Source organism: Capricornis sumatraensis, chromosome 18 (genome assembly GCF_032405125.1).
Source record: "Capricornis sumatraensis isolate serow.1 chromosome 18, serow.2, whole genome shotgun sequence".
Taxonomy (NCBI): Eukaryota; Metazoa; Chordata; class Mammalia; order Artiodactyla; family Bovidae; genus Capricornis; species Capricornis sumatraensis.
In genome coordinates this window covers 40,201,514-40,228,347 of record NC_091086.1, presented here as the reverse complement: position 1 = coordinate 40,228,347, position 26,834 = coordinate 40,201,514, and the positions used below count along the sequence as shown (strand labels likewise).

The 26,834-nt window shown below is 42.7% G+C and overlaps 1 protein-coding gene across 1 annotated transcript in view; it reads right to left on the bottom strand.

Annotated features, from left to right (window-relative positions):
- Window positions 1–26,834, bottom strand: part of MROH2B (maestro heat like repeat family member 2B) — a 75,817-nt gene that overhangs the window by 2,863 nt on the left and 46,120 nt on the right. The window contains exons 25-39 of the mRNA XM_068990520.1: window positions 24,614–24,749; window positions 24,417–24,512; window positions 21,123–21,212; window positions 20,607–20,727; window positions 16,272–16,369; window positions 13,739–13,891; window positions 10,474–10,631; window positions 9,760–9,886; window positions 9,092–9,279; window positions 7,131–7,271; window positions 6,492–6,606; window positions 5,487–5,633; window positions 4,782–4,964; window positions 874–1,029; window positions 408–542 (exon numbers count right to left, since the gene is read on the bottom strand). Coding sequence (XP_068846621.1) covers window positions 408–542; window positions 874–1,029; window positions 4,782–4,964; window positions 5,487–5,633; window positions 6,492–6,606; window positions 7,131–7,271; window positions 9,092–9,279; window positions 9,760–9,886; window positions 10,474–10,631; window positions 13,739–13,891; window positions 16,272–16,369; window positions 20,607–20,727; window positions 21,123–21,212; window positions 24,417–24,512; window positions 24,614–24,749 — 2,044 coding nt within the window. The remainder of the gene's footprint in view (window positions 1–407; window positions 543–873; window positions 1,030–4,781; window positions 4,965–5,486; window positions 5,634–6,491; window positions 6,607–7,130; window positions 7,272–9,091; window positions 9,280–9,759; window positions 9,887–10,473; window positions 10,632–13,738; window positions 13,892–16,271; window positions 16,370–20,606; window positions 20,728–21,122; window positions 21,213–24,416; window positions 24,513–24,613; window positions 24,750–26,834) is intronic.

Genomic DNA, 26,834 nt, shown 5'->3' with positions numbered 1-26,834 from the left:
ACTTCAATAAATTAAAAAAAAAACAAACACACAGGCAACTGAGAAGTGACTCTTTAAGAAATTAAGCATCCTATAGGCCCCAAGAACAGACATCAAAAGGCCAGTGAGCATGCATACAGCCATTAATTGTTCTGCTGGAAGGTGTCTTATGGCTATTTCATTCTAAATTTAATCAGGGTGGTGCTGGAGCTTATAGGACTAATCAACAGATGTTTCAGGAATCAAGAGCAGATTCCAGCTGGAACTTGGGGACAGAGTAGAGGGTGATGTGGCAGGATATCCAGTATCACTGTTCTTCCCAGATGGTTCTGGCTCTAGCTGGGATTCTTTGCTATGTGCTTTGTCTTCTGGGATTTGCCTGGACTCTTGGCCTGAATTTTTGGAAGCAGCACCTATTGCACACTCACCAGCTTCATGCAGAACTGCCTGTAGAAATCCCTGGCCCTTGGTAGATCCTGACCATCCAGGAGATGGTCTAATACCCCATAGAGTTCCTGGAGGCCCAGAAAAGGAATGCAGATGATCAGGACATCACGGCAAGCCTGAAAAACAGAGTTTTCTGCGTCACAGTGCATAATGCTAGTTCTGCTTCCAGAAGGGAAGGCAGGCTTATTGGTGTGTTGGGAAAAGAGCAGTAAAGAGTGATGCAAGGGCTGGACAGTCAGTGCTACCACCTTCCCAGTTTCAAAGATGGAAGTGCAAACTCAGGAAGTGATGGCCAAAAAGGAACCCAGGATGGGATAACTGGTTTTCAGGTTCATTTGAGACTGGTGTCTTCAGATGTGGCTGCTGGTCCAGCCAGACCAGGCTTCCTGGCACCTCTTGGCTACGGGCAGAGGAGGAGGTGCAGCTGTCTGTGCAAGGGCCACTTACAGTTCCAATCTTGGGATTGGGGTCCCAGAGGTGGAGAAGGAATGAAATCATGCTCTTTTTTATTTCTTCAGCAAAAAAAATCTTCCACCTTCTTCCTGTTAGGGATGCCAGATTCTCAAATAAGAGGATGGCAGTCAGCCTCACATCATCCTGCTCCTGTGATGACAGATGCATGTCGTTGGTGAGTCCCCCACATGGCCATTCCCAGTTGGAAACCCCCAGCCCATTCTGCCCCTTCCCATTCAGTAAAGGAGGCTGGAGCCCAGGCACTGGAGCTCGCTTGTCACAGCCCCTGTGTGTTCCAAGAATGCCCTTCCTTTCCCAGTATCTCTCCACCCACATGACACGAGTTTAGAGCTGGAGACTTGGCTTTTGACTTGGAGGAACTAATGAGGAAATGTGACCACAGGAATAATAAAAAGGGAGTGCTGGTGGTAGAAGGCCAGGGAGGGTTCTTGTTTATTCTGTATTTTATACATATTAGTCTGATTGCATCATTAGCCTGGAGTTATAGGGCCTCTGATCTAAACTGCTCAATGTCTAGGACACTTCTCCAAGATCCCATACACTTTCCAAAGGGATTACAGGAAGCTCAGAAATTTGGGCTTTGGGTCTCAAAGAGAGAGAGAGAGAGAGAGAGGATAAATAAAAAAGTGCTTAGCCCCACTATTGTATATATGAAGTTATGGAGCTCCCTTGCTTACTGTCCAAGAGGGTTGGCAATGCTTTTTAAAAGGCAAAAGATTTATGCGACCTCAACAGGTGGTGGAGAAAGATGGCCTTCTATTATCTCAGACACTTTGTTGATATGGTTTAGAGTTCTAACAAACTCTGATGAATTTTCTGGAGGTTTTCTTTTTTCTTTCTTTTTCTTGAGGGAGTTGGCTATCTAGAAAACTGGTCTAAAATACCTATAGGAAGGCAGAGGGATGAGGGGAAAGGTCATTCCGGGTAACAGAATATTATTTAGATTAGCAACAACCAAGGACAAATAAAAAAGCATTCCCATGGACATGAGGGGAAGAAGACAGAAGAGTTAACTTTGATAGCAAAATAAAATGTGTGTGAGAAGAGGGCATATAAGCAACAACATTGTGAAAAAGGACACTAATAAAGATCTACCATAAAAAAATAAAGATGGCTTGTTGGGAAAAGGCTAGAAAAGTTAAATACATGCCTTGTAGAATGGAAATGGAAGTAGACATGTTCTTTAAATGTACTAGAAGTAAGGTCAAGGTATATATTTAAAAGATCTCCTTTTAGTAAGAGAAGCAACTCAATGACAAACTATCCAAAAGCTAGAGAGTTATTTACTTAAAAAAAAAAGAAACCATTTGAATTTTCTAAAATCAAAAACCTAAAGATAGGTCTGCAAGGAGATCCAACCAGTCCATTCTGAAGGAGATCAGCCCTGGGATTTCTTTGGAAGGAATGATGCTAAAGCTGAAACTCCAGTACTTTGGCCACCTCATGCGAAGAGCTGACTCACTGGAAAAGACTCTGATGCTGGGAGGGATTGGGGGCAGGAGGAGAAGGGGATGACGGAGGATGAGATGGCTGGATGGCATCACTGACTTGATGGACGTGAGTCTGAGTGAACTCCTGGCGTGCTGCAATTCATGGGGTCGCAAAGAGCTGGACGCGACTGAGCGACTGAACTGAACTGAACTGGAAGATAGGTCAAATAGGAATTAACCAATTGGGACGATGAGAAAGCAGAAAAGAGAAGGGTAGAAGTGTCTTGGGTGCTGGGAGAAGTATTAAAGTTTAATTTCCTATTATAGAGAGTGACGTGAGTGCTTGGGTGCTGGCGTGGGAAACAGCAGTGAGCGGGGCCTGGAGCATGGGACAGCAGCTGTATTTTCTGTTCTACCATTTTTTTCAAAGTGTCACCATATTTTTGGAGAAAGTATTTGAATAGTGAAGAAAAGAAAGAGACAGTTTGGAGATTACAGAATTGTATGTTTTACCTATAGAAAAATATAGGGGCAAAGTATCATAATTTATTTGTAGAAAGAGAGTATTGCTTGCATGTAGTTGCTTTAGTTGTGTCCAACTCTTTACCATCTTATGGACAGTAGCACACCAGGCTTTTCTGTCTATGGGATTCTCCAGTCAGCAATACTGAGGTGGGTTGCCATGCCCTCCTCCAGGGGATTTTCCCAGCCCAGGGATCGAACCTGCATCTCTTAAGTCTACTACATTGGCAGGCAGATTCTTTACCACTAGCACCACCTGGGAAGCCCCCAAAAGAGCATTACAGGACTGTAAAGAACATGCCGTTATTAAGACTCAATTTTTGCCAAATTTTATGCAAATTTGATGAGGTTGATACCTACTAGAAATGAAAAAGTCCTAACCTAACAACCAGAAAGACTTTAGATTTTCTTCTTTTGCAGTAAAACTGAGAAACATTCTTTTGACCATAAAACTTGCAGACAGACTTGTGATTAGTGAAGGCTCAGATCCAAGAGTATTACTATCATTGAATCAATTATGGTCCAGGAAACCTAACAGGTAGGGCTCTCTGGAGCTGCCTTCAGCTCTTGGTTGTTAAAGATTGTTTCAATTATCTGTGTATTGAAGAAAAGAACATCTTTGTTATTTTATAGAAGATACTGAATTGAGTGAAAACCCAGAAAGTATTTTTGAGTACAAAATGAGAATGAAAAGTAACACTAATACATTGGAGAAAGTAACACTAATACCAGCAGAAAGCTGCTTTCAAAGGTCAGGTTTAGATTCACACAAAAGAAACTGAAACACACAAAACTGGTGGACTATGGACTGAGGGCATGTATTACGAATTGAAATCTGGAGGTCGGGGTGGTTAATAAACTTCTGAAGAGTCGGGAAGAAAGGGTAAGATAAAAAAAAATACTGGAGTGAATAAATAGGAAAAAATTGGACTTGAGAGGTGATTTTTCTTCAGATTCTATTCAATACTTCTCAGGCCTCATTTAGAGATACAACACAGTCACTGGCTTGTAAAATATTAAGGAGCTGAAAAATTAGGGTTATGGTGAATAATGAAGGAAATAAAGACTTTTCATTCTGGAGACTATCCCTGAACAGGTAATTTAATAAAGCCTGAATGTTTAAGAAGGATGCACTTGAGGAGGCAGCCAACAGTTTCCATCTCCTCCAATCACACAATGGGAGCAGACAGGTTTAGATGATAAAAAATAGGTTTATGTTAGATGTGAAATAGATTTCTATATTAATGGCAGTGAATAAACCAAGAAGAAATAATAAAATCTAGTTTCCCAGAAGGTATAAAGAAAAATGACCTTCCTTTGCCTGGGATCATTGACTAATCTTTTCTGAAATGAGGGCTGTAAACCAGATCAGGGGTTGACAAAATTTTTCTGTAAAAGACCAAATGCTGAATAATGTAGACTTTGCAGGCCACATGGTTTCTGTAACAACTAATCAGCTCTGCAGATGAAGTGTGAAGGCTGCCATAGATAATATGTAACCAATGAGCATGGCTGTGTTCCAATAACACTACCTTTGCAAAAAGATGTTCTGGGTCAAATCTGGCCCATGAGCCATGGGGCAGTTTAATGACTTCTGGGATGAAATGAACTAAGCAAGTATTTTAAGTTTTTGAAATCTTGCACATGAAAAAGATAGTGTTGGAGGCATCAACAATTAGCCCTGTAATGAGTACTGTCATCATCTGTGTTCCCCCAACAGCAAACATTGAGGTAAGGATTTAAGTGTAAGGGATTTACATGGGAGGTGAGCCCAGGAAGCAAGATGGACAAGACAGGAAGGCTACGAAAGGGAATATAAGTGGGTATGGCAGATGGACACGAAACTGGTCTGCTGCAAGCACTGCCTGAAACTCTTTCTGTTCACTCACTTCTTCTGGGGAGGGAAGATTCCTGAACAGGTTCACTTACATCTTCAAGGAAGGTTCTGGTTTGCAGGACTATTTCTTTGAAGTAGAAGCTCACGTCTCTGTCTGTGAGCAGATCCAGGATCTTTTTTAGAGCCTTCAAGCTTTCACAGACGACCTCAGTGCGGGCCAGGTGATAGAGGCCTCTGATGACAGATTCTAACATTATCTGCTTGTGCTTCTTCACCTATTTTGAAATAAGGTTTCTTAATCTCAAAAACTGTTCTATGTGTATCTGAAATAGGGTAGGAGATCCCAGACAAGGGGACTGACATTCTGTTAGGGTCACGGATCCTTCAACACAAGAGCTGCTACTTCAGCAACTTATTTGGATTTTCACTTAATTTCTGAAATTAACACACATGGTTACCCCATGTGTAACCATGGGGTGTGGGTTACTAAATAATTATTTTAAAACGCTACTTGTGTCCATGCATGCTCAGTTGGGTCCAATTCCTTGCAACTTCATGGACTGTAGCCCACCAGGCTCTTCTCCAAGGGATTTTCCAGGCAAGAATAATGGGGTGGGTTGCCATTTCCTTCTCCAGGGGCTCTTCCCAGCCCAGGGATGGAACCTGTCTCCTGTGTCTCTTGCATTGGCAGATGGATTCTATTTTTTTTAAATTTTATTTTAACCACTGAGCCACTTGGGAAGCCTCTAACTCTACTTACATGAACTACTTTTTGTCCTTCCCTCAACCCCTTTTACCTTGTGAGGGGCTCCAGAAGCTGTATTACCGAGACCCCGGATGGCCATTTGCCTCAGGATGGGGTTGGAGTCCCAAGCACTCTGATCCATCAGGACAAGCACATCCCGTAGATTCCCATGCTTCCAAAGGATTGGCTCCTTCATGAGCTGAAAATGACACACTTCTCCCCTTTAGTTGAGGGAAGGGCCTCCCTTCAGGAGAGTTCTGAAGGCATCACAGCTATGATGAAAGGGCAGGGCCCCAGCTGCTTGTGGAGCAGAGGAAGAAGCCGTGGGTGAATATGCAAATCTGGCAGGAACTAAGCTCTAGTGGTAAGCAACCCACAGGTCAAGGTTATGAGCTGATGAGAACCAAAACACCTAGTTAAGAACATATGTGCACGTGTTTAGTTGCTCAGTTGTGTCTGACTCTTTGCGACCTCATGGAATAAAACCCGCCAGGCTCCTCTGTCCATGGAGATTCTCCGGGCAAGAATGCTAGAGTGGGTTGCCATGCCCTCCATGCCCTCCTCCAAGGGATCTTCCTAATCCACGAATCGAACTGGGGTCTCCTGCACTGCAGGCAGATTCTTCATCAGCTGAGCTACCAGGGAAGCCCAGTTAAGTAGATAATTCTGATCTAAATGGGAAAATGGAGCATAGAAAATAGGGGTAACTGACGATGTTACTTCTCGGGACTGGCTGGGCCAGCTTTTATCCCAGGGTGTGGAAGGACTGTAGTATTGACATATTTGTTGGTTATATTTTGTTTTGTCTTTTGCAGGTTATTTCTCTATCCTTCTCTGCTTTGGAAATTGATGTCTACAGACCAGAGGGCAGGAAGAGGATGAGGCTGGGGTCTTTTTCCTCTCTGTCTCTCTGCTCAGGTACTGTATCTCTGGCAGTCGTTGGGCCTCTCCACTCCCAAAGCTCCCAGTGAAGGTCCCACTTCCATGGCTCCGGATCCCATTGAACTCCTGAGAGAGATACCCCATGGGACCCAACAAGCCTGCTGGGGTGGCTTGCCTCAGAGAAGAAAGCTGTGCCCGTTATCCGGTAGTTCTCTGAGGAGGAGGTCAGGGATGGGACGAGTTGTTCTGTGATGTCCAGTATGATTCCATGTTGCCACACGGCCATGCTCCTAGAAAACCAAGGCTCCATTGTAGCGGAGACTTTTTTCTTTCTAAACAATGGAAGACACTTTAGTCTATTTCTCTATCAGGAAAATCAATAATTTTAAAAAGGGATGTTAACAAGGAAAGAGCCCCAAGCCTTAAACTTTATAGCACCCTATCTAAGTGCCTGACGAGAGTGTTCAGTTCAGTCACTCAGTCGTGTCCGACTCTTTGCGACCCCATGGACTGCAGCCCGCCAAGACTTCTTCTCCATTACCAACTCTCGGAGTTTACTCAAACTCTAAAGTGTAGTTCACCTAAAACTGTTCATTTGTATCGCTATTTTCTGAGGAATTGTTGAGTTTGGAGCTGATCCTACCATGTCTTCCCAACCCTCTTTGCTCTTTCCTCTGTTTTTTTTTTTTTTTTTTTCTCCTTGACTTTAAGTCCTTGGTGACTCAATGGCTTTCAGTGAAGTTGCCTACACTGCATTTTCACTTTGTCTTCAGCTTTTCCTTTGGTATCTAGTTTTGGAGTATCTGAACGTTACCTGGCCAGTGCACAGACTCCTATGTGGTGGGTACTGGGGCTGCTGAGGAGGGTCCACAGGTTGTCTCCCTCGTCAGATTCTCTGGTCAGCCCTTCTCTCATAGCCTGGGCCTGCACACACTTCAGAGCTGTAGTTGAGAGCCTGAAAGAGACAGTTGGCATCACAAAAGTAAGTCAACACCATGCAGGGAACTGTGAATTCCTCTAGTCCATAATCCATAATAAATACCATCAAGCTGTCTGTATTCTGTATTTTCACATATTATATCTTGGCTCTTTATATTGACATGTATGAATCTGGTTACTTATAACCACTATGTGCTACAGAATAAATATAGCACATTTTGTTTGTTTTAAAAAATGTTCCCTACAATGCTCCCTTACTTCTGGATGAATGGAGGCTGTGTAAGGAAAACACAGGCAGCCTTGGTGTTGGGGCCAAAGGGGATATTGACATGTCCTGAACTAAGTCAATAATCCCACAAAATCTTCACCTCTCCTGAGAAAATCAAGTCCTGAGGATAGAAACTGTGAAATATTGTATTTTAGTGGCTCAAACACAGCACCTTGGAAACCAGGATGCATCTCTCAATGGATAGTGCATTGCAATTGTTGGCCAAACAGTAGTTGTGATGCAGTCTCTATTGATTGTGTATACAATTCGTGTACACAAACATATTCAAGTACGGCTCTTTGAGGTGTCCCTGGAGCAGGACCTGGCCACTCACTCCAGTATCCTTGCCTGGAGGATCCCATGGACAGAGGAGCCTGGCAGGCTACAGTCCATAGGGTTGCAAAGAGAGGGACATGACTGATGTGACTTAGCATGCGCACATGCAAGCCTAGAGCTGTAGGTATTTATATATGTACATGTGCAGAGCCTAACTGCTTCCTTGGTGGTTCAGATGGTAAAGAATCTTCCTGCAATGTAGGAGACCCACATTCAGTTCCTGAGTCATGAAGATCCCCTAGAGAAGGGAATGGCAACCTACTGTAGTATTCTTGCCTGGAGAATTCCATGGACAGAGGAACCTGGTGGGCTACACAGTCCATGGGGTCAAAAAGAGTCAGATGGGACTGTGTGACTGAGTGCATGGGCCTGCACAGGCAAGCAAGTGGACCCAATCCCTTGCCTGCCCCCCCACTCCACCCCACATGCACGCTCACTGAGTCTAATTGCTCTTTAAAATGCCTTTTAATAGGTTGATTTGACTTTGGAATAAAAAGTTAGGCAAGAGAACAGGGAAGCAAAGCAATGTGTTACAAAATAAAAATCTATACTTAATCCTCAAAGAGCTCTATGGAACAACTTAAAATATGAATTTAATAGTTTAAGAAAGCACTAATTTATGACTTAATTGGGACTTTTAAAAAACTTTTTCAATGGTTCATGAAATAATATTACTTCTTTCAATTGGTGAAGTCTTAGATTTGAGGAAATATGATATTTATTTTTATTTTTCTTCTTTCCTTGTATGGTGTGTATGTGTATACTCGTGTTGGACTCTTTGTGATCCCATGGACTGGGGTCCCCGAGTGTCCCCAGTCCATAGAATTTTCCAAGCAAGAATACTGGAGTGGGTTCCATTTCCTTCTCCAGGGGATCTTCCCGACCTAGGGATTGAACCTGCATCTCTTGCACTGGCAGTCTCCTTCGTTGGGAGACAGATTGTTTACCACTAGTGCCACCTGCCTTGAATATTACAGAATTCCAACTTTCCTTGAAAGGTTTCAAGGAAAGAAGACAAAGGAAGTGGATGGGCCACTCTAGAGAAGAGGATGTTGCTGCTTGTAAGACTGTTCTGGATGACAGCGCCTGGGTACCAGTTCCGGGAAGAAGGTCTATGGAATGGAGGGATGGAGGGACCTTGTTTCTAAATGGGTAGCTGAGGCCACGCCAGGCCCTTTTCTAGAGTCTTGGGTCAGGGTGTCTCCAGAAGGCCCTCCTGCCTGGCCGTTTACCTGCAGGGGTCAGCTCTCTGCTGCCGCTCCCCCTGTGGCATCACCCGCCGGCGGCGGCTGAGGGTGGAGGTGGGCATCTTCTGACCAAGCGTGCAGCTGACCAGCTTCAGGAGAAGCACAAACAGCTCTGGGTACAGGCTTGCGACAGGGGTGCCCGTTGACACCACTTCATACACGGCACAGGCCACCTGCAGGGAGGAAGGGTCTCGTGTCAGGTGGGGCTGACCTTCCAGGCTGTTTTCCCTCCACAGGATTGCTTCCCAGGTGGACCACACTTGTAAAAGCCCACAGAAAGGGGAGAAAATGGAGGGTTTATTTTTCTGGGAACTTCTCAACTCAGGCTGTTTTTCTCTCAGGGCTCCCATGTGGGGTGACTCCAAAGTCTAGCTGGCACCACAAGGTTAGGCTTAGGGTCTTTTGACAACAATTAGATGTCTTGAAGGATAATTTGGAAACACAGAGGCACAGATTTTCCTTGGGCTGGTGAGAAATTGGCTTCTAAACATGATCAGCCACAAAGTCATTGCCATATCACTGCCATGATTGTCCAGTATAAACTGGAGTCGATTTAAAACCAGAGTGTAAGAGGGGAAGAAGTGTGATTAATGCCGTACCCCCCAGTGCCAGGTGGGAACAAGCTCAGATGTGTGACGGGTTGTCCAACTCACAGATATTGCCTCTATTCTGGCTAGGTCATCTTCTAACTCGTTCTCCAGTTTGTCGACTAAGGCTCGCAAGAGTTTGCCACTGGAGGCTGAGTTCTCAGCCAGAGATTTCCACAGTGTCTTTGTGTCCCTAGTCAAGGAAGGCAGGAAGCTGATGAGGCTCAACTCTTTGGGAGATTCGCTTTTCCATTGAATCCACTCTAAAACCACATTATGACTAATCACAATTGCAGGGATGAGTGGACATGCCAACGTGCCTGGGGATAATAAGGATGCTTTATTTAACAATCTAGCATTTGGGCCTTGGGTTGCTGAGGTTTGTTAACATCCATCAAGACAGAAACCTCTCATATAGATGCAGTCTCAGCAACCATAAAGGGGGGAAATAATCACTTTCTAAAACTCACTTACTCCTATTTTAAATATATATATATATATATATATATATATACATATATATATATACACATACACACACACACATACACAAACATATATACATATACACATACCTAAAATTCTCATCTTCCAATGAGGACATATATTTGAAAAATACTTGGAAAACCATTACCTGTGATTCAAGCACTGTTTCTGAAATTAGTCAGGTGAGATGTTTTCAACTTTTGTTTGCTATCTTTCTCTCAAACCAGAGATTCTTCCCCAATGCCTTACAGAGGGGTCTTCCCTGGGAAAAGGGACCACTTAGTTTGAATCTACCTGTCAAAGGGCAGAGGCTTCTGTAAAAGGTTGGCAACAACTGCGTCCATGTGAAAGCTGGCTATCTGAGAAATGGCTTCTAGCATAAACTGAAAACTTTCCTCCTTTTGTCTGAGGACCGGCATGTGATGGTAAATTACGCCCAACATCTCCAACAGCTAAAAAGAAAAAGCCAACGCAATCACTGAATCACCATTTTTCCTTGACATGGTTGACTTAGGTCATGTACAGTCAGCAAGTTGTGGGTGGTGATTGATGAAATAGAAATAATGTTAAGGAAGTGATTGATTCTACACATGGCCTATCTCTTGCTCAGGACAATCATTGATAAATTAGGCATTTATTCTTAAATCAGTTTAGCAAACATTTAGTAAAAGGCAGCATTATGCCAGGTGCTGAGTTAGGCATTGTGGGGATTTTACCAGGGTTGCATAAGATGTATCCCTTTCTCAAAAGGAATGAATCATCTCATAAAGGACTTCGGCTGTACACCCAGAGGCTTGTACACAAAACTGTGTATGGAAAATGGTGTACAAGAGATTCACAGTACTGATAGGGGAATCCAGAAGTAACTGAGGTCACCATAGAGGGACGTCTGGTCTGGGTCTCAAAGGATATATACCAATTCCAAAAGGCAAGGTGGAGATGGCGAGGAAAGGAATCCTCATCAGAAGGAACAAGACAGGTAAAAATGCAAATAGAACACAGAGGGTTCAGAGAGCAGTGAAACTAATCTATCCTCCACTATTGGATACATGTCATTATACATCTGTCAACATCAAAACCAAAAGCTCTAATGTGAACTGTGGCCTTTGGGTGATTATCAGTTCAGTTCAGTCGCTCAGTCGTGTCCTACTCTTTGTGACCCCATGAATCGCAGCATGCCAGGCCTCCCTGTTCATCACCATCTCCCGGAGTTCACTCAGACTCATGTCCATCGAGTCCGTGATGCCATCTAGCCGTCTCATCCTCTGTCGTCCCATTCTCCTCCTGCCCCCAATCCCTCCCAGCAACAGAGTCTTTTCCAATGAGTCAACTCTTCGCATGAGGTGGCCAAAGTACTGGAGTTTCAGCTTCAGCATCATTCCCTCCAAAGAAATCCCAGGGTTGATCTCCTTCAGAATGGACTGGTTGGATCTCCTTGCAGTCTAAGGGACTCTCAAGAGTCTTCTCCAACACCACAGTTCAAAAGCATCAATTCTTCGGCGCTCAGCCTTCTTCACAGTCCAACTCTCACATTCATACATGACCACAGGAAAAACCATAGCCTTAACTAGACGGACCTTAGTTGGCAAAGTAATGTCCCTGCTTTTGAATATGCTATCTAGGTTGGTCATAACTTTTCTTCCAAGGAGTAAGCGTCTTTTAATTTCATGGCTGCAGTCACCATCTGCGGTGATTTTGGAGCCCCAAAAAATAAAGTCTGACACTATTTCCACTGTTTCCCCATCTATTTCCCATGAAGTGATGGGACCGGATGCCATGATCTTCATTTTCTGAATGTTGAGCTTTAAGCCAACTTTTTCGCTCTCCTCTTTCACTTTCATCAAGAGGCTTTTTAGTTCTTCTTCACTTTCTGCCATAAGGGTGGTGTCATCTGCATATCTGAGGTTATTGATATTTCTCCCGGCAATCTTGATTCCAGCTTGTGTTTCTTCCAGTCCAGCGTTTCTCATGATGTACTCTGCATATAAGTTAAATAAGCAGGGTGACAATATACAGCCTTGACGTACACCTTTTCCTATTTGGAACCAGTCTGTTGTTCCATGTCCAGTAGGATGAGTCAATGTAGGTTCATCGATTGTAGCAAACATAACCTGAGGTGTGGGATGTTGGAAGTGTGGAGATAGGAGGTGTACTGAAACTCTGTAACTTCTGCTCAGTTTTGTTGTGAACCTAGTGGCTTTAAAAAGTAAAATCTATATAAAAACTACACAAAAGCCTGGTAGAAGCAGATGTAGAAAACTTTATGGAATAGGAGAATGGTTCAGTTTGGAGCACAGAAAGAGTGAAGGTGAGAGAAAAGAGGAGGATAACTTGATAGACAAGACAAAGCTGAATCCGAAAGGACATTGAGGGTCACCTTTCTGAGTTTGGGTATTAGTCTATGTGCAGTAGGGAATTATATCATGCATTTGGATTTTTGACATGGATTAGGACATGTCTCTATGCTAAAGCAACTTTGCGTCCAGTAGATATTTCTCTTGCTTACTTTGGATAGACATTTTTAGGTTAAATATAACATTTTTCATGGAATTGTAATTCCTTAATCATAAATATCCTGCAAGCCTGATTATCACACAGTCCATACTAGTCATTCTTGGAAAACATTTAGGTCCCTAGCCTTTACCTAGCATATGAACAACTTCCCCTTTTATGTTGAACACACAAACACATGGATATTCTAAATTTATTAACCTTTCATTCTCCCATGACTGGCCTAGGGCCTGCCACAGAGTATATACTCAATAAATGTTTTTGAAAACAAACAAATGGTTGGGCAGTAGTTAGAACAGAGGTCATTTGTAAAAGTCATGCTTTGGAGAATTCTTTAATTTAGGATGATTAACTCCCTGCTCTGGGGACCATAACTTCTTCCTCCTGTTACCCTTGGGAAGGAAGCCTTTCTGAGTTAAAAATTCTTTCCTCATCACTGATCTCTGAATTGTTAATATTTTGATTCTGACTTTAGGAGAGAGAGAAGACAGCATATCCATTTGGAGCTCTTAACCAGACTTCCTGAATTTAAACCCAATTCTCTCTGCTTAATTCTCTAGTTGGGAGGAAGGATTGGGGACTTTTCTTTCAGTCAGTTCCTCAAGGATAGCCTTCTTTATCAGAAAATACCTAAAGGGTGTTAAAGAGCAGCTCACAGGGTGGCAGTGGAGTTAGAAAACCCTCCTGGCCCTCAGTGGCCATCTCAAAGGTTCACGAGACCACTCTTATGCTTGCAGATCTTACAACCCAGTTTTTCACACACCACATGCTTCTGGTTCAGATATTCTTCCTCTGACCAGAGAGTGGCAGCTTGGAAAGTGCTCATCATCACAGACTAGAAAGGCAATTGAGTCAGGTGAGACGGGCCCTCCTCCTGAGCCTGGTTGCTCATACACAACTTCGGTCTCTGTTGAGGCCTCCTGAGGCTGTGTATGCTCTTGCCTGTGACTCATCAGAGGACCAATTGAGGAGTGATGACCTGCTTCTGGTACTGGCATTTCAGAAGTGCTAGAATCATGCTCAGTTGTCAGACTGGCTGTCAGTTCACCTGGTCTTCCAGAGTAGCTCCCTGCTCCTTCAGGGCGGCGATCATCCAGACGCCACAGGCCTTTGTACACGGGGGGTTGAGGCTCTCCAGACCATCCAGGGTTTCCTCCAGGAACATGAGCATTTCTTCACTGGGGATGAGTTTACTGACAATCTGAGAACAGACCCAGAAAGATTCCTGTCACCAACCCCTCACTTCATATTTGGACCCAGAAAGACTCACGTAACCAAGCCCCTCACTTCCTATCTGGACACCCAAAACATGCTGCCCTTTTTTTTAGGATATTAGAAACCACTGGGCTTTCCAAAGAGTTAGCGTATGATCGAGGCCATAGAAACTAGAGAAGATATTAAAATAGGACATAGACATGGCCTTTCAGTCTAAGTAAAACTTTCCTTGAAGTTGCTTTCTAAAAATCATTTCATATTTATTAAATTCTAGGTCTGCCAAGGCAATTTCCTCTCCAAACCTGAATTTGCAATATGCCCCATAAAGGAAAAATAATGCGTAAATGGCAATTTAAGTGTTGTCAAGTACTTTCATACACATTTCATCTATCATAGAAATGTCTTGTGTCTGCCAAAGAGTAGCTAGGAGCTAGGCTTGAGGATTCAGGAAATCTATCAACATGTACTAAGTGCCTGGCTAAATAGCCTGTGCCTTACAGTATCCAAACGGAGGGTGAATTAACAATGAACCCTGTCTTTTGCTTTTGTGTGTTTCAATATTGAGTAGTCAATAAAAGGTCAAGAAAATAAGACTTTGTAATTTTGGTCTCTAGACAAATAATTATATAGAATGTTTGGTTGTATATGTCTCTGTATATGTGCGAATGAAAAGGCAGGCAGGGGAGGTGAAAAGTTAGCAGTCTGAATAAATTCCAGAAGCATTATCTGGGGCTTTAACCAAACAAGAAGGTCATGGTTATGAGTTTGTGGGTATGAAAACATTCCTACCCACAACTGAATTCCCTCTGTATTAAATGGCCCAGTGATGTGTGGTAGAACGATCTTTGAGAGGACATGAATTCCTTTTCATGAGTAGCTGCCTGTCCTAGCTGGGTTCTGAGTTACCATGGCTCCAAGATCAAGGCCTAGACTCATGTGTCTGTTCTACGGAGCACCAAATGTCTGCCTGGGTCCAAGCTCAACAGTTATGTGTTTTTTTCTTTCTCATATTGGGATGATATTGGCTTAGGAATAAAGGAAGGAAGGGAACTCCTGTTTTTGACACTTATCGTGCATCAGACACTGTCTTAGGCCTCGGACCTGTTTTCCCTCCCTGTGTCCCCATGAGTTTCTCTTCTGTATACTCATCACTTTCTTGTCACTGCTGCTGCCTCTTTAGTCCAAGCCTCCTGAGCTCACACATGGATTCTTACACTTTCCTCCAAACTGACCTCACTAGTTTCACTCTTGGCAGCAACATGGCAGCCAGGTGACCCTTCAGAAATAAAGTTGTACCATATTCTTCTTCACAGAACCACCGCTAGCCCATAAGGAGATTTTGCAAGTTAGGAAAAATGCTTTGTTCTCAAGAAAGTTCCCTTCTCTCTGTTATTGTCATGATGACCAATTTTGTTGTTTACTGCCCTCAGTGGGTAATTACCATAGTACACATATAAATCCATAATGTCTGCATTAGGAATAATGCTGTCTCACACAAGTTATACATTTCACACCTGCCACATTATATGTAGTGGTTTTGACTCTTCTGTTCAAATCCCTCTGCTGGTGTTTTATTTTTATTAGAGTGAAGCCAAGGTTCTTAAAAAGGCCTGGAAGGCACTTCAATCAGCTCTGGGCTGTCTCCTGGATCTCATGACCCACTTCTTTCTCCACCTCAGGGCCTTTGCACATACTGTTCCCCCCTTTGCCTGGAATGTTCTTTCCAGATATCTCTGTGGTTCTCTCTTTCAGAGTTGTGATCCCTAGGGGATCTGCCCCCACCTTACTCTTCATTCCCTTCCTTGACTTTGTGTTTCTCACTTATCACTACCTGACATCGTATTTATTTGGCTGCTCCATCCACTAGGACATAAACTCAATGAGGGCAGGCATTTCTATCCTAAGATCCTGGAAAATAGTCTGGGACATGGTAGATGCACAGGGCACATGAGGTGAATGAATAAGTGACTGAATAAAAGAATGAATTGATTGGCCAATTCTCATAGCAGCTCTGAGAGGGAGGTTATGCATTTTTTTAAGATGAGGAAATGGATCACATAGTGCACGCACTCCAGGGGATGCACAGAGAATACATCTGACGGACTCCAATGCCCTGTTTCTCTCATTTTACCCTACTACCTCCTTCACTTGGAGAGGACTGCATGGCTCCCCAGGTTTCCCAGAGCTTGAAATGAGATTGCCTGTATACATGGACCCAGATTTAATGAATGGACAAAAGTCGTTTATTTCGCTAGAAGGGCTAGACTGTTTGCCCTCCTTGGTAGAGGAGCGTACACGGCTGACTCGTTTGAAAATTAACCCAGAATCATCCTTATGTCCCTTGATCAGTCCTCCATATCTATTACCTTTGCTATTTTGGAGGAAATCTTGATCTGGACCTGCACATCATCACATTGCAGCCCTTCCTGCAAATCCTGTAGTCTTTCCACTTCCAGGTGAACACCTACAATCAACAAAGGGTGACATGGGAGTTCAAAGAACTGATAGGGGTTGAAGAGGCTGTCTATATTTTGATGTCACACTAATTCAGCTGCTGGATGCCTTTCACAAACGCACAAAAGCCTCTCTGATGAGCATAAGAGCAAACACTGATTGAGGAATTTCTGCATACTAAAAGCACGGTAAATACTCTGATCTCATTTATTACTCCTAGAGATCATCTGAGGTTATTTGCAGTTGAGAAGACTGACACTGAGAGGTGTAAAGTCATTTGGCCAGGTCATGCAGGGAGTGAAAATAGAGGGTTGGAACTTGAACCCTGGTCTGACACCACTGCCCAGGCTCTAACTACTCTGCTCTACTGCTGGCTCTGTTGGAGTTCTATTCTGCAGTGAGCTTCTGTTGAAGGGAATGGTTAAGGTAACCATTGTAATCATTGCAATTGTGTGATTGTTGATATTGACTTGTAAATGCAGACCTCAGTGGTAATGTTTTTCTGTTTGTTGTTTGGAGTTAGTAATTGGTGGAAACTCACACCTGAATCACTCTCTGGGAGGTACCTTAGCCTCCTGGGCAGAGGACCTGGGCTCAAAGTCCAGCTTCACAGCTTTCAATTGTCCAAGCAACTGGTAAATTTCTCAACCTCTGATCTATTATCTGCATTAACAACGGACTGAACAACATCCACAAATATTAAGTAGGCATTTAATTCAGTAAAACACTAGTTACTTGTATCCAGTACATATTTAATTTAATGATCATATTCTTTGTCTCTCTACCATGTTTATTTGATCAACTAGGAAAGAGTTAACATGAATAATGAAGTATGGGATTTCCTGCTAACAAAGAATATTTAAGAACTGGAACTTTGCATGTTTCAGGAAAATAAAGGAACCTAAAGGGAGAAATATAGATCTGATAGAGCGCCTGAAGAACTATGGACAGAGGTTCCTAACATTGTACAGGAGACAGTGATCAACACCACCTCCAAGAAAAAGAAATGCAAAAAGGCTAAATGGTTGTCTGGTAGACCTTAAAATAGTTGAGAAAAGAAGAGAAGCAAAAGGCAAAGGAGAAAAGGAAAGCTATAACTATCTGAATTCAGAGTTCCAAAGAATAGCAAGGAGAGATAAAGTCTTCTTACTGGAACAATGCAGAGAAATAGAAAACAATAGAATGGGGAAGACTAAAGATCTCTTTAAGGAAATTGGAGATACCAAGGGAACATTTCATGCAAAGATGGGCTCGATAAAGGACAGAAATGGCATGGACCTAATAGCAGCAGAAGATATTAAGAAGAGGTGGCAAGAATACACAGAACTATACAAGAAAGATCTTCATGACCTGGATAACCACAATGGTGTGATCACTCACTTAGAGCCAGATATCTTGAAGTGTGAAGTCAAGTGGGCCTTAGGAAGCATCACTATGAACAAAGCTAGTAGAGATGACGGAATCCCAAGTCGACCTATTTCAAATTCCAAAAGATGATGCTGTGAAAGTGCTGCACTCAATGTGCCAGCAAATTTGGAAAACTCAGCAGTGGCCACAGGACTGGAAAAGGTGAGTTTTCATTCCAATCTCAAAGAAAAGCAATGCCAAAGAATGTTCAAACTGCCACATGATTACACTCATCTCACATGCTAGCAAAGTAATGCTCAAAATTCTCCAAGCTAGGCTTCAACAGTACATGAATCAAGAAGTTCTAGATGTTTAAGCTGGATTTAGAAAAAAACAGAGGAATAAGAGACAAATTGCAAACATCTGTTGGATCATAGAAAAAGCAAGAGAATTCCAGAAAAACATCTAGTGCTTCATTGACTATACCATTTGACTGCATGGGTCACCACAAACTCTGGAAAATTCTTAAACAGATGGGAATACCAGACCACTCAACTTGCCTCCTGAGAAGCCTATATGCAGGTCAAGAAGCAACAGAAAAGGACATGGAACAATAGACTGGTTCAAAATTGGGAAAGCAATACATCAAGGTTGTATATTGTCACCCTGCTTATTTAACTTATCCAGAGTACATCATGGGAAATCCTGGGCTGGATGAAGCACAGGCTGGATTCAAGATTGCTGGGAGAAATATCAATAACATCAGATATGCAGAGGACATTATCCTTATGGCAGAAAGCAAAGAGGAACTAAAGACCCTCTTGATGAAAGTGAAAGAGGAGAATGAAAAAGCTGGCTTAAAACTCAACATCCAAAAAACAAAGATCATGGCATATGATCCCCTTACTTCATGGCAAATAGATGAGGAAACAATAGAAACAGTCAGAGACTTTATTTTCCTGGGCTCCAAAATCACTGCAGATGGTGACTGCAGCCATAATATGAAAAGACACTTGCTCCTTGGAAGAAAAGCTGTGACAAATCTAGATAGCATCTTAAAAAATAGACATTACTTTGCCAACAATGGTCCATATAGTGAAAACCATGGTTTTTCCAGTAGTCATGTATGGATATGAGAATTGGACCATAAAGAAGACTGATCGTTGAAGAAGTGATACTTTTGAACTGTGGTGTTGGAGAAGACTCTTGAGAATCCCCTGGACTGCAAAGAGATCAAGCAAGTCAATCTTAAAGGAAATCAGTCCTAAATATTCACTGGAAGGACTGATGCTGAAGCTGAAGCTCCAATAATTTGGCCACCTGATGCAAAGAACTGACTCAATGGAAAAGATCCTGATGCTGGGAAGGATTGAAGGCAGGAGGAGAAGGGGATGACAGAGGATGAGATGGTTGGATGATATCACCAACTAAGTAGAGTTTGAGCAAGTTCCAAGAGATGATGAAGGACAGTGAAGCCTGGCATGCCATAGGCCATGGGATCTCAAAGAGTCGGACATGAACAACAACAACAAAGGAGGACCAGGCAGAGCAATAATAGAATTCCTTTCTTCCTATGGGGTCCTTCTGTGGGACATTTCTTGTCTTATTAGAGTGGTCCTTTAATTCTCACCCCTTTAATTCATTCTTTTTCTGGCTTTGATAAAATCATACGCCCTTCATGAATTCTCTTCCCCAATCCCAAGGGACTGTCAGATCTATTCAGGTTCTGCTGAATAGTTTTTCCCTATTGACTGACTCTATTGTCTGCCCTCAACCAAATCCCACCTTCCGTCTTTCACACACTTTTAGCATGCAAATTTAGAATTGTTATATTTCTGTGTCCCAGCATCAGAACAGTGTCTGACACACAAAAAGGCACTCAAATATATCCCTAGGGGCTTTCTTTGTAGCACGTTGGTGAAGAATCTGCCTGCAGCGCAGGACACCCGGGTTCGATTCCTGGGTTGGGAAGATCCCCTGGAGAAGGGATAGGCTACCCACTCCAGTATTCTTGCCTGGAGACTTCCTTGGACAGAGGAGCCCAGCAGGCTACAGTCCATGGGGTCGAAAGAGTCAGACACAACTTAGTGGCTAAACCACCTCTTTCACCTTCATCAAGAGGCTTAGTTCCTCTTCGCTTTCAGCTATAAGGGTAGTGTCATCTGCATATCTGAGATTATTAATATTTCTCCCAGCAATCTAGACTCTTAATTCTACATCTAAAAGAATGAAGAGTCTAGCGTAGACATGAGTGGCAGTCAAGCTGGCTGGGGGATCCTGGCTGCACCTGGTCTGGAGGGAACTGTACACAAGGCAGGTCCCACCTCGGCAAAACACTTGCTGATTTAACCTGTATTTAATCAAGAAGCCCTGAGTGTTGGTTTCAGCCTGATATTGAGGTTTTAAAATTCCTTCTGTTTCCTGACATGTATTTACACATTCCGGCAGAGCAGGCAGAGGTCCTGCTATGCAAGCTACAAAAATCTCCACAAAGTTATCTCTCTTAGAGAACTCTGAAATTCACTTAGCACCAGGATAATAGTATGATTTCCTCTGAAAGAAAACTGTGTGGTAGAAAAAGCTTTGCTAATATGTCCAATTGGTGTGTGATTTAAATCAGACACTCTCAAAACATTTCACCTGCTTTAATGGATCTTTATGACGCTTTGGTGCTATTATCTTTATTTTTAAAAAACCAAAAGCAGAGTCACTGAGGAAAAAGGATCTAAGAGAGAGAGAGATAAACTGTGTAACATAACTCAGAAATGACTGAACTAGGGGAGGAGAAAGAGAGAGAGAGAGAGAGGAAGGAGAGAGACAGAGATGTACAAAGAGAAAAGCTGAGAAAAATGAAAACAGATATCTTCTCTGCATCTGTGGGTTTCTCATCCTTCCCTCACCTTTTATAGAGAACAGACCAATAGCCGAACTGGCAGCCGCCTGGCGGATGGAGGGCAGGGTGTCACAGGAGTGAGGAGCCAGGAGGCCAAGGAGTGAGCCGATCTTAAAATTCTCTGGTGCCTGCAGGATAAAGGAGGATCCCGAGGTGATGGGGTGGCTTGATGATGTTGCAGGATAGTCCCAACACTGGATATTAAGTCCTTGTTTCCTCCGTGCAGGTCCTTAGAATAAAACGGAATCTCGGACTTTCCAAGCGGACAGGAGAGCAAAGACAAATGAATCGCTTCACTCCCCGGCTCCCAATCTCCCCACCCACCCCCCGGCCCCCGCAATCCCTCAGCCAGCTCCTGCTTGGACTTACAGTGCTGTGGGATGGGGCAGACCTCAGGGTGGTTCTCTGAAAAAACTCCGCCTGGACCGGATATCCGTCACACAGGCGTTTTGGATTCCAGCGGCCTCCGAGGTCCTTGCTGTTAGCAAGCAATGACATCCACCCATTCTAGGGGCTTACTCACCACGACATCATTTGTCAAAACATTTGCAGTGATCTGGAAGGCTCTTTCTCTTTCCCAGTCTTTTTGTGAGACAAGCCACATTCGGAGAAGCTGTTGGTCAAAGAGTAAAAGTGCTTTCCTTCAGTTCAGTTCAGTTCAGTCCCTCAGTCGTGTCCGACTCTTTGTGACCCCATGAACTGCAGCAAGCCAGGCCTCCCTGTCCATCACCAACTCCCGGAGTCTACCCAAACTCATGTCCATTTAGTCAGTGATGCCAACCAACCATTTCATCCTGTGTCATCCACTTTTCCTCCTGCCCTCAATCTTTCCCAGCATCAGGGTCTTTTCAAATGAGTCAGCTCTTCCCATCAGGCGGCCAAAGTATTGGAGTATCAGCTTCAACATCAGTCCTTCCAATGAACACTCAGAACTGATCTCCTTTAGGATGGACTGGTTGGATCTCCTTGCAGGCTAAGGGACTCTCAAGAGTCTTCTCCAACACCACAGTTCAAAAGCATCAATTCTTCGGCGCTTAGCTTTCTTCACAGTTCAACTCTCACGTCTATACGTGACCACTGGAAAAAACATAGCTTTGACTAGACGGACCTTTGTTGGCAAAGTAATGTCTCTGCTTTTTAATATGCAGTCTAGGTTGGTCATAACTTTTCTTCCAAGGAGAAAGTGTCTTTTAATTTCATGGCTGCAGTCACCATCTGCAGTGACTTTGGAGCCCCCCAAAATAAAGTCTGCCACTGTTTCCCCATCTGTTTGCCATGAAGTGATGGGACTGGATGCCATGATCTTAGTTTTCTGAATGTTGAGCTTTAAGCTAACTTTTTCACTCTCCTCTTTCACTTTCATCAAGAGGCTTTTTAGTACCTCTTCACTTTCTGCCATGAGGGTGGTGTCATCTGTGTATCTGAGGTTATTGATATTTCCCCCGGCAATCTTGATTCCAGCTTGTGCTTCCTCCAGCCCAGTGTTTCCCATGATGTATTCTACATATAAGTTAAATAAGCAGGGTGACAATATACAGCCTTGACGTATTCCTTTTCCTATTTGGAACCAGTCTGTTGTTCCATGTCCAGTTCTAACTGTTGCTTCCTGACCTGCATATAAGTTTCTCAAGAGGCAGGTCAGAGGCTGATCTGGTATTCCCATTTCTTTCAGAATTTTCCACAGTTTCTTGTGATCCACACAGTCAAAGGCTTTGGCATAGTCAATAAAGCAGAAATAGATGTTTTTCTAGAACTCTCTTGCTTTTTCCATGATCCGGCAATATTGGCAATTTGATCTCTGGTTCCTCTGCCTTTCCTAAAACCAGCTTGAACATCTGGAAGTTCATGTATTGCTGAAGCTTGGCTTGGAGAATTTTGAGCATTACTTTACTAGCGTGTGAGATGAGTGCATTTGTGCAGTAGTTTGAGCATTCTTTGGCATTTCCTTTCTTTGGGGTTGGAATGAAAACTGACCTTTTCCAGTCCTGTGGCCACTGCTGAGTTTTCCAAATTTGCTGACACACTGAGTGCAGCTCTTTCACAGCATCATCTTTTAGGGTTTGAAGTAGCTCAACTGGGATTCCATCACCTCCACTAGCTTTGTTCATAGTGATTCTTCCTAAGGCCCACTTGACTTCACATTCCAGGATGTCTGTCTCTAGATGAGTGATCACACCACCGTGATTATCTGGGTCATGAAGATCTTTTTTGTACAGTTCTTCTGTGTATTCTTGCCATCTCTTCCTAATATCTTCTGTTTCTGTTAGGTCCATACCATTTCTGTCCTTTATCGAGCCCATCTTTGTATGAAAGGTTCCCTTGGTATCTCTAATTTTCTTGAAGTGATCTCTAGTCTTTCCCATTCTGTTGTTTTCCTCTGTTCCTTTGCACTGATTGCTGAGGAAGGCTTTCTTATCTCTCCTTACTATTCTTTGGAACTCTGCATTCAAATGGGTATAACTTTCCTTTTCTCTTTTGCTTTTCACTTCTCTTCTTTTCACAGCTATTTGTAAGGCCTCCTCAGACAGCCATTTTGCTTTTTTGCATTTCTTTTTCTTGGGGATGTTCTTAATCCCTATCTCCTGTACCATGTCATGAACCTCTGTCCATAGTTCTTCAGGCACTCTATCTATCAGATCTAGTCCCTTAAATCTATTTCTCACTCCCACTGTATAATCGTAAGGGAGTTGATTTAGGTCATACCTGAATGGTTTAGTGGTTTTCCCCACTTTCTTCAATTTAAGTCTGAATTTGGCAGAGTTCATGATCTGAGCCACAGGCAACTTCCGGTCTTCTTTTGCTGACTGTTACAGAGCTTCTCCATCGTTGGCTACAAAGAATATAATCAATCTGATTTTGGTGTTGACCATCTGGTGATGTTCATGGGTAGAGTCTTCTCTTATGTTGTTGGAAGAGGGTGTTTGCTATAACCAATGCGTTCTCTTGGCAAAACTCTATTAGCCTTTGCCCTGCTTCATTCTGTACTCCAAGGCCAAATTTGCCTGTTACTCCAGGTGTTTCTTGACTTCCTACTTTTGCATTCCAGTCCCGTATAATGAAAAGGACATCTTTTTTGTGTGTTAGTTCTTAAAGGTCTTGTAGGTCTTCATAGAACCTTTCAACTTCAGCTTCTTCAGCGTTACTGGTTGGGGCATAGGCTTGGATTACTGTGATATTGAATGGTTTGCCTTGGAAACGAACAGAGATCATTCTGTCATTTTTGAGACTGCATCCAAGTACTGCATTTTGGACTCTTTTGTTGACTATGATGGCTATTCCACTTCTTCTAAGGGATTCCTGTCCACAGTAGTAGATATAGTGGTCATCTGAGTTAAATTCACCCATTCCAGTCCATTTTAGTTCACTGATTCCTAGAACGTCGATGTTCACTCTTACCATCTCCTGTTTGACCACTTCCAATTCATCGACCTAACATTCCAGGTTCCCATGCAATATTGCTCTTTACAGCATTAGGCCTTGCTTCTATCACCAGTCCCATCCAGAAGTGGGTGTTGTTTTTGCTTTGGCTCCATCCCTTCATTCTTTCTGAAGTTATTTCTCCACTGATCTCCAGTAGCATATTGGAGATATTGATCTCCTTTCCTTAGTATCTTTCACATTCATCCATTCTCATTCTCTCGCTCTCACTCTGCCTCTTCTGGAGTAGGGTGCTGGCCTCCCCACAGAGACTGTGTGAGTGGGCTGGCTCTGTGGTGTTGGCGGAGGGCTACATGGGTCAGGCTGGACGGGTCCCTGGGAGGAGGCGGAGTTGGAGGGTGCCCTGGAGCACAGGTTAGGGTCCATGGGACCTACTCACATTGAACATTTCTTGGCAGTCCTCTGCTTTCATGTTATCCCACATCATGGTCCTCAGCAGCTTTCCGAGAGCATCCATGGATCGTTCGTAGAGAAACTGAAATGAAGTGAGTGACAGTGAGGCTGAGAGCATGCGTTCATTCAAGTTCATTCATTCTACCTGGCTCTTTACCCTCCTCCGGCCTCGCCCCCACATACTTGGATGTGCTCCTTGTCTTTGTCCGTCTCGCCCTCATTTCTGAGTTTTTCCAAGGGTGGAAGGGGCAGCAGCCTCCGAATATTCTCCTCAAGAATATTAAGATGGTCATTCAGTGAGAGTTGAGGCTTCAATTTACTGAAATGAGAACCATGTGGAGGAGTGGATATTATATCGCCAAACAACACATACCTCAGTTGAGTTCCAGAGAACTGAGGAACTGAAGGGTCTTGAAGGGGTCAGAGGCATTTCTGATGGGAATGCAATGTTGAAGGAGATGGTAACAGGAGTAAAGAGAGATTGGGGACATAAAGCCATACTGTAGGTCTAATTTATTGCAGTGATAAACAAATCATCACTTGCTTGGCATCACTTAATCCTTTATTATATGATCTAACATTTATCTACTTGTTTTCTTCAGCACTCAAGTTATGTGTGTATGTGTGTGTGTGAGTGATTGAGAGAGAGAAGAGGGATTCCAAGTTCGGAGCAGTGGGTTTATCCCTTTCATATGTCCTTTCATGTCATGTGTAGTCCCTGATGTCTCAGTCTGGAAAGAATCCGCCTGCAATGCCAGAGACAAAGGGTTAATCCTTGTATGGGGAAGATCTCCTGGAGAAGGAAAGAGCAACCCACTCCACTATTCTTGAATGGGAAATCCCATGAACAGTGGAGTCTGGTGGGTTACTCTTGCAACTCATGTAGTTGCAAGAATGGAATTCAACTTAGTGACTAAACACCACCTATAAATGCATGACTAAATGACACTGGAACCTTCCTTTTCCTTTCTCACTATCTGACATATAGTATAGACATGAGGATATAAAGAAACCTGGAAATAGTTTAGGAAAATGTAAGTATTCAATAAATATGAAAACCTCCATTTGTTATTAAATAAACATAAGTTAAGACAATACAACACTACTTATCTGCAACAAAATTAGCAAAAAAATAAAAAATGATGACACTGTCAGAGAAGGGTGAAATTGGTTCTCTTACAGGGCTTCCCTTGTGGCTCAGCTGGTAAAGAATCTGCTTGCAATGCAGGAGATCTGGGTTTGATCCCTGGTTTGGGAAGATCTCCAGGAGAAGGGAAAGGCTACCCACTCCAGTATTTCGGCCTGGAGAATTCCATGGTCTATAGTTCAAGGGGTTGCAAAGAGTCTGACATGACTGATAGATTTTCACTTTCACTTTCACAGAGGAGTAAAAGTCAATAAAGCTGCGACAGCTTTATTGAGTGTTAAATGTGTTGATATATAGTGTGCAATCTTCTCATCCTTATTGCCTGGCTGGCTATTTAAAAATATCAACTTATCGAGGCATAATTTATGCAAAAGCTGCATCCATTTAAAGTGTGCAATCAAATAAATTTCACACTCATGAAACTACCACTATAATCAATATAGAACATTGCTATCAGCCCCCAGTTTTTCCTGATGCATCTTTGCAGTTCATCTATTCCTCCACCTTGGCCCAAGGTAAAACTGATTTGCTTTCTGTCATTAGTCTTCAAGTTCTACAGATGTCTTGTCCATATGAGGGAAGCCGTTAGCTACATGTGGCTATTGAACTCTTAAGTTGTTGCTAGTTTGATTTAAAATACACTGTAATTGTAAAACACACTGGATTTTGAAGATGTAGTATGAAAATCATGTAAATAATCTTATTAATTCTTTATTTTAAATACATGTTGAAGTAGTATACTGAATATGTTAGATTAAAATAATTATTAAAATTAATTTAATGTTTCTTTTTTACATATTTAATAGTGGCTACTAGAAAATTTTAAACAATAAATGTGACCTGTATTATACTTATTTCTACTCGACAATGCTGTTCTGGAAACTGTTTAATTCTTAATTCATCTTCAAGATTTCTTTGCACTTTCTTGAAACCTCCCTTATCTTTATAAATATGGGAACTTGTGCCTTTCCCTTATTTTGCTTCTTACTGAATTTTAGAAAAATTATGTGGATGCGTTTTGAATTCATTTCTCTTTGTTGGCTAAAACTCCTTCAGAGAAAGCTCATATTTTGTTCAACAGTGTCCTTTTAGAACCTAGCTCAATGTCTGATACGTGGATGCAACTCAATAACATTTATTGAACCAAATTGTCAGCTTTTATAATGAGATGTTCAAAGAACATTTTTTTGCATGAGGATGTTCATCAAAGTATTACTTACAGGTTTTATAAACAAGAAATAGTTAAATGTAGCAATA